We start from the raw sequence: 7965 nt of genomic DNA, 5'->3' as shown, positions 1-7965 counted from the left end.
CGAGTGCCGAAGCACCCGAAGACCTTGACGGAGAGGAGATCGCCCTCCATTAACTTAAAATGAAGGGTAAACCCCTCCATCAAGCTGTGGATACGGGCGAACGTCTTCCACCCTCGATCAAGATACATCACATTAGGGGCTGGGAATACAATGCGGACTCGCGTGCCGCTGATCCCACAACCCCTCATGTGCAGTCTCAGTGTCTCGGGCGGGTCCAACTCCATCGGCTCGCAAACGGAGCTGGAAGCCGGAGGCGACGACGGGGCGCCCGGCGCAACCTGACGAAGAACTCGCAAGGGTCGTCCCCTATATGGACCGCCGTGGGGAGAGGAACCGCCGGCGGAGGCGGAGCTGGCGCGCCGCCCCGTCCGCCTCTTCCCCGAGCGCCTCGACCTCGTCCACGACCTCGTCCCCTCCCTCTTCCCCTTGTGGCTGGCTCTGCCACCACGGGCGCGGGAGAGGGAGGGGTGCGCTGTCTGACGGCGACCCTCGCCGCCACCGATGAAGGGCCAGGGTTCCCTTTCTCCATGGCGAATGAGAGAAAGGGGAGCAGAAGCTGAAGAAAGGAGGAGATGAGAGAGTGTGGGCTTCTGTGCTCCCCTCCCGCTCTTTTTAAAGGAGCGAGGTGGGGGCTCGGCCGCCCGCTCAGCGAATCATGGCACGGGAAGAGCAGGGAGTCGGGCCGACCCGATGCCTCCGCTCGCAACGGCCCAGTTTCCCGCTTCCACCGTCCGCGACCCCAAGCGCATGGGAGCCGCGTGGCGGGGATGCAGAACCGAGGCGATGGATGAGGCGGCCTCGCCCCACCCCGTGATCGCGGGAAGTGGACGCCTCGAAAACCGCGCACCGGCCCCGTCCAGTAAATGCACCGAGGGCGTGGACCGTCCCCTTCATCATGGCCTGACGCATGCTTGCGGGGCTTAACCCCGCACGCCACCCACGTCACCCACGACGCCGCGTTTGACGTGTGCCGTTCTGGGCGTGCGCGGTGGAAGCGGAGAGATATGCGGCGTGACCTAGGCCGCGCGTGCCCGTGCACTGTTTTGGGCCTGGCCCAACAGCGCTCGACACCGTGTCTGGCCCAGGCCCGGGGGCTCCTGTCGGTGTACTAGAGTAGGGGTACCCTAGTATCCCGAACTTGTGCACGGGCAGTCGCAGCATCCCGCGGCAAGGCTTGCCGGGTGACCGCCAAGATCCTCCGCGGTTCCTTTGGAGCCATTCAAGAACAAAGTGTCCAAGTCAAGAAGACAAGACCCCGGCAGGAGGAGCTTGCCGGGAAGGCCACTCAAGGCGTTTCAAGAAACTTGCCGCGACGCGCCACGCGTCCCGGCAAGGCCCGGTGAGCGACAAGCTCCCGAACACGACAAGACGACGACCGCGGCAAGGAGCTTGCCGCGGGAAACCCCCACTTCGTGCCCGCGCTCCAGCACACCCGCCGACGTGTCGCTCTAGGACCCTCCCAAGCACACGTGGCAGGAGGCTGTGCAGCTAGGGGTGCACGGTGGCAAGCAGGCGCTGACAAGGTAACCATCGTGGCAAACGGTGGCGTCCCTGGTGGTCCCTTTCGGTACTGTTTAGGCGACACAGACGGGCAATTAATGCCCTTGTCCCCTGTCGCCAGGGTTAGGTATGATACACTGTAATAGGTAGCTGTACCTACCACAGCACCTTTCCATTTTTGCCCTCTACCTCCGTTGCCACCTGTCGGTAACCCCTTGAGCATATAAAAGGAGGCCCGTGTGCAACGTAGGGGGGGGGGTTAGCCAGTTCGAACACTCACGCTCGGTCTTGCTAGCTGCTGGTGTGCACTATAGCACTCCGCGCTCCCGAGCTAGAAATCAATACAAAACCACAATGCAGGAGTAGGGTTTTACGCATCCGTGCGGCCCGAACCTGGGTAAATCGCTCGCGTGCTTCGCCTCGATTTGCTCTTTGCGCAACCTCTGCCCCCGCCGAACCGAAAAGGATCCGGCCCGCCGGTCCCATAGGTGCCCGTGGATCAGCACCCCGGCAGTGATAAAGGGCGGCGGCAGGAGAACGTCGCGGTTCCAGGACCTGCGAGTTGGTAACGACGGGTCACATTCCCTCCGGACTTGAGGTGGCTATCGACGATATAGAGGTCGCCACCAACTTGGCCGTCATCGAGTTGTTACCAACTCGATGCCGAAGAGTGCTTGTAGGAGTTGAGGCTTGGCATCGTGGTGACCACGTGACAGGGGGCGGCATCTTCGACGTCGAAGCGGAAGATGCGGTTCGCCCTGTCCGCGAAGATGAGCTTGTTCTCCCCCCGCAAAAAAAAAAGTGCGGCGAGTATACCGGCGGCAGCGCGGCCACCACGGCTTAGGCAGCTGGATCTTGGGCGCCGCCGCCAAGTCGATCTTGCGGCCAACTCTTCTGTTGGGCGCCATGGCCTCGGCGAGAGTTAGTGTCGGCACCAGCTTGGCATGTGCAGCCGCTTCTTCTTCTTCTTCTTCTTCTTCTTGGAGAGGTCCTGGCGCCGGAGTTTGCGCAGGTAGTCAAGCATCCCCAGGTTCACGAACCGCCGGAAGCCGCTCATCTCCGACCGACGATCACCTTTGAATTTTCGAAAAAGAGTCGGGTTATCATGTTCGCCTGGATTTCCTAATCGCCGCGTTAAGCGGTAGAATGTCATCGCTTCGCACGGTGGTAATGCTTTAATGGGTTGGCCTAGTTCGTGCTGTAGGGTTTAATGGTTTTAGGAAGGTTCCAGTTCGGTTCAAAATCAGGTTGTTTTCTGTTTCTTTTTTCTGCTGTTTCTTTTACCGCTTTTCTTTGGTTTTTTATTTTTTTCCCTTTTTACTCTTTCCATTTTAGGTTTATTTTCCTTTTCCAATTTTTTTTGTTAAATTTAAAATTTGTTAAAAAAATAAAAAACACTCGCGTTACAAAAAATCTATGCATTTTCAAAAATTGTTTGAAATTCCAGAAAATATACTTTTTATTGAAAATTGGTTCACAAATTCAAAAAATGTTCTCGGGTTCAAAATTTGTTCGGAATTTCATAAATATTCCATTTTCATAATTCGTTCACAAATTTCAAAAAATATCATATTTTCATAATTTGTTTGGAATTTTAAAAAATCACAAATTCAAGAAAGTTTCTTCTTTGCAAATTATTTTCGCAAACCAAAATACATATCGGAATTTTTGAACCTCGTGCATCAGTAATTGATGCAATTGATACATTATTAATTCGCGTGTTGCTACAGCCCTGGCACCTGGCAATGGGCCGGCTCAGTCGGAGCACTGCCTGTGCGTGGGTTATTTCCCAGAGGACCTAAAAAATAGCCCGTTCCCCTTGGCAATGGATGATTCAAAATAGAAAACCTAGCCGCTGTACCTAAAAAATAAAATAAAAAACTAGCCGCTGTGGTCGTCACCGTTCGCCACCCCCGTCCATTCCCTGATTCATCAAGGTGCCGCCGGTTGCACCTCCTGAAATCTGTAGTTTCCTCCAATCTCTCGTTGCCGTTGCCGTCGACATCGACGTAGCCTCCGGTGGCGGAGGCAGGGGGATGAACAGGGGCTGCTGCCGCCGTCGTGTGGCTTTGCTGCCTCTGATCTGATCTCCTTGCTCGTTGCTCACGATCTGATTTATACGGCGAATCGGCGACGCATCCTACTTCTCTTGCTCCGAACAAGCCAAGGTTAACACATCACACTCTACTAATTTTTCTTGGTTCTCATCTTGTATCAGCGTTTTTTTTTTGGAAAAGGAGGATATACCCCCGGCTTTTGCATCTGGACGAAGCATGCAGCCATTTTACTAATTATCTTGTATCAGTGTTGAAGATACAAATCAAATTTTAGTTGTTTTGCTATGAGATTTCAGATCTATACGTGCCCCATAAATTATCAGGAAAACTATCTTGTACGAGCTCCTATATGCGGTGGAAAGTTCTCTATGTCGATCATATAACGTATAGCTAATTCTGAGATTGCAATTCAGTAGCTATGAAGAGAGAAATGTTGCCAAACACCCTTAAGATTCATATGTTTCCTAAGACAGTTGCTTTGAGTTCTCAACCTATTGAAATTGTTAATGAGGATAATTTCCAAGTTCTCGAACTTGTTTTATATAATTATTTTGCGTTGGATTTTTTTGGTCTACTTGGCTTGCCCCCCCCCCCCCCCCCCCCCCCCTGCGCGCTATACCAAAATCCTGGCTCCGCTGCGTCGAACATCGCCGTCACCGTTCCAATCACCGCCGTCCGTTCCCGGTTTCATCAATGTGCTTTCTCCATCTCAATTTCCTTCCAAACTTAAAAAATGCTTGCGTTACAAAAAATCTTTGCATTTTCGGGAAAAAAATCAAAATTTCATAACATGTACTTGTTATTGAAAATTGGTTCGCAAATTCAAAAAATGTTCTTGGGTTCATAATTTGTTCACAAACTAAAAAACATATTTTCATAATTTGTTTAGAATTTTAAAAATTCAAAATTAAAAAAAAAATCATGTTTGTAAAATATTTTCAGAAACTAAAAAATACTCCCTCCGTTCCATAATGCAAGACGTTTTTTAACACTACACTAGTGAAAAAGAACGTCTTACATTATGGGATGGAGGGAGTATATCGGAATTTTTGAACCTCCTGCTGTCGTGCATTAGTAATCGACACAATTGAAAAAAAAAAGAAAAAACGCGAATTAATGTATCAATTGTGTTCGCGTTTTTTTTATACATTAATTCGCGTGTTGCTACAGCCCAGGCAATGGGCCGGCCCAGCTGTATGTTGGTTATTTCCCAGAGGATTAGCCCGATTGCCTCCATGGATGATGATTGAGAATAGAAAACCTAGCCGCCGTCGTCACCGTTCCAGCTACCGCTGCCTCCTCCAATCTCTCGTCACCGTCGCCGTCGCCGTCACGGCTCCAACCACCGCTGCCCCATCCTCCTCCGACAGCGCGGTTTCATCAAGGTGCTTTCTCCATCTCAATTTTCTTCCCCAGATGCGTGTCCTCCAAAAGGATTTCTGTACGTGTGTGTCCACTATACATACATGCGCTTGTCTTTGTGCTAGAAATCAGCAGTCGATTTGTTCAGGGCACAAGTAATTCATAGCATGCACAACCTCTTATGTTGGTCAAATAGAACCTGTTGAAGTGCTCACTTACCAAGTTCACTTGATGCATTATGCTTTATTTTTCCACAAGCTTCGTTCGTCCTCGGAAAATTGCTAGGCTCCATTTTATCTAGTTTTTTCCCAGGAATTCGACAAGGAGAGTCGGACATGAGCGGCTGCATCCGGCGGTTCCTGAACCTGGGGCTGTTTGACGGGCGCAAACGCGCGTACTCGCTGCGGCGCTTGGACCTCTCCAAGATGGACTTTTTTCACCGGACGGCAGAAGAGGCGGACGCGCATGGCAAGGTGCTGCCAGCACTCACGCCCGTCCATGCCTGTGTACCCAAGAGGAGAAGGATCTGCAAGACCGACTTGGCGACAGCAGAGGCGGCGGCACCCAAGATCGATCCGCCAAAAAGCGAGCTGCTCGTGAGGCCACCGGAAGTCTCCTACTCCATACGGTCTCCTCGTTGTCTTCATTTCTTGCCCACGGCCTTGGAGAGCAAGGTCATCTTGGCCGACCACGCGAACCGCATGTTACGCTTCTACACCATCGACGGCTGCAGCTACATCGATACAATGCCAAGCCTCCACGGGTACAAGCACTCGCCACTGGCCATTTCTGTACCTCCGACAAACATACACCTCCTTGACGGCGAAGACACGGGCGACCTCTACATCATTGATAGCGTCCTCCATCCGGATAAGGCGGAGGTACGCCCACAGTTTGAGGCCCTGGTGTGGAGGGGGATCACCACGTCCCTCGCGTCTCACAGGTTCTGGCACTGTGACATCCTCCCGCTGCCCCCGTGGATCACCCACCACAGGAATGCCTTCGTCTACGGCCACGCCCTCGTCGGCGACACCATCTGCTTCTCCATCTGTGGCTCACAGGGCGATGGCACCTACTGCTTCCACATGGCGACTCGTGAGTGGAGCAAAGCCGGCGACTGGCTCATGCCTTTCGATGGCAAGGCGGATTACATCCCGGAGCTTGGACTCTGGTTCGGAGTCTCAGAAAACCTCCCCTGTGTTGCTGACCTCTCCGGCGTGGTCAGAGGGGAGGAGCCGCCGCCGGAGAAGATGCGGATCTGGGCGCATGATGACCTGCCAGAGGAGTGGCAGCCGACCCAATTGTTCAACCCCCGGGTCATCAGCCTCGGTTCTGGCAGGTTCATGGTCGTGGACTTCTTGGATACCATGGAATTCGACAAGGACTGCAATGAGATGGTTATTGGCAAGCAATTCACCCTCTTCACCGGTATGGAAGCAGCGTACGGCAACAAAGGCAAAAGTGATGATGGCAAAAACAACAGCAGCAACAACAACAATGGCAGCAAAGGCAAAGGGCTGATGCGTGGCCTCCGTATGATTAAGCACAAATCGGGTCGTTACATGTTTAACAACCAACAGAGGATCGAGGAGGTGCTCTGAAATCTTATGCATGCATGCTAGGAATTAATTTGCCGCCATTGTCTGCTGTTTGATACCTTGGCATTCAGATTTGGTGTTAACCAGATAATTGCTTGATGGCAAGTTTGAACGGTGGTGCTACTTTGTTGAGCTAACTAAAGTCTGAAGAAGACACATATATTTTTAAGTTTTCCCTAGTTTGAACTGTTGTGCTATCGAGCTATTGATTTCTTTTGCTATTTCATTTTAATTTTCGAGGGAGCCTGCTCTAATTTTTTTTTATTTTTTATTTTTTGCGATGGAGCCGGTGCTAATGCACTTGTTGAAAACAACTTGTGTATTTCCCTTCTTGACGCAAAGACTTTTGTTGCCTGCTATACTGGGCAAATGTGAAAATTAGCATCAAATTCCTGAATATCCATCGGTCATATTAGCAAATGGCTTGTGAATCCAGGTCAGTATATTGTCCCTGCTTTTTCGTTTGCCAAAATTACTTTCAAGATTCTTTCTCGCACCATGGATGGTAAAATGATTAGGTTTTCTGATGAAGAAGCAACATAGATAATTTACACGTGTGCTCAACTGTCGCCTCCCGTTCTATATTCCTTGTGCTCTGCTGATATGTATGCTTCCATCTACTAATATACTAATCACTGACCTTGATGATCTCAAAAAAAAATGTACTAATCACTGGTTACTAGTTCTTGATGGTGCAATGTTGCGGCATCCTCCATTTTGAAAATATTGTTGTAGAAAGTTTCTTAAATACATAGAGTACATGATCACTGATTTTCAAGGTAATACTTATTTTGGTGCTGTAATTTTTCATATTATTTTTTCGTGCCAACACGAATAAGTGGGAAAAAGCAAAATGATTTCCACTAACAAAAAGGCAAAGAGCGTTGCCATCACAACCTCGTGTTCTTACATTTCCATCACTTCTGCACATATGCAGGCAAGGCACAAAACGGAAATCTAGCCAACATCTACCAGTTCGTCAGCATAAGATTTGGTATCTTTTGTCGACATCACTTCGAAACATGTCTCTTTTGTTCCTTCCATGGCGACAGACTGCCATGCATATATCTCCCCAATCAGGATCTTTTGATCAAGTATCGCTACACAAACTTCCCACGCTTCCTGTATCCTGTCAACCCGCACACGACCCTGACCTGGCCCTCGATTGGGATCCATGAACTTAGGACATGGGACGTGGCACCAACCCGCACACAACCCAAGTTGACTTAGCACTAATGTCAGTGCTGCCTACCGTACAAAACAAGGAGCAAAAAAAAAGAAAAAAGAGCAGCAAGAGTACACCGATAGCAAATTAAACCCCGGCATGGATGCATACATATAGTCAAACATAACTGGAGTTTAGCAAGTCAAAACAACTTATTGAATCTTGCATTTACAGCACCGCATCGATACACTGTTGCACGTTAAACATGTAACGTTTGGATTTG

At 50.1% G+C, this 7965-nt stretch overlaps 1 protein-coding gene across 1 annotated transcript; it reads left to right on the top strand.

The window, feature by feature from the left end:
• The first annotated feature begins 5254 nt into the window (after positions 1–5254).
• LOC125534700 lies at positions 5255–6520 on the top strand. The gene has a single exon (XM_048697849.1). It carries the CDS (start codon positions 5255–5257, stop codon positions 6518–6520), a length of 1266 nt encoding a protein of 421 aa, XP_048553806.1.
• Positions 6521–7965: the final 1445 nt, after the last annotated feature.

The sequence above is a fragment of the Triticum urartu genome, chromosome 2 (assembly GCF_003073215.2).
Source record: "Triticum urartu cultivar G1812 chromosome 2, Tu2.1, whole genome shotgun sequence".
In the NCBI taxonomy this organism is placed as follows: Eukaryota; Viridiplantae; Streptophyta; class Magnoliopsida; order Poales; family Poaceae; genus Triticum; species Triticum urartu.
This window is presented reverse-complemented; position numbering and strand designations above follow the sequence as displayed.

Coding starts and splice junctions, on each gene's coding strand:
- LOC125534700 (XM_048697849.1), top strand. CDS start 5,255: ATGAGCGGCTGCATCCGGCGGTTCCTGAACCTGGGGCTGTTTGACGGG.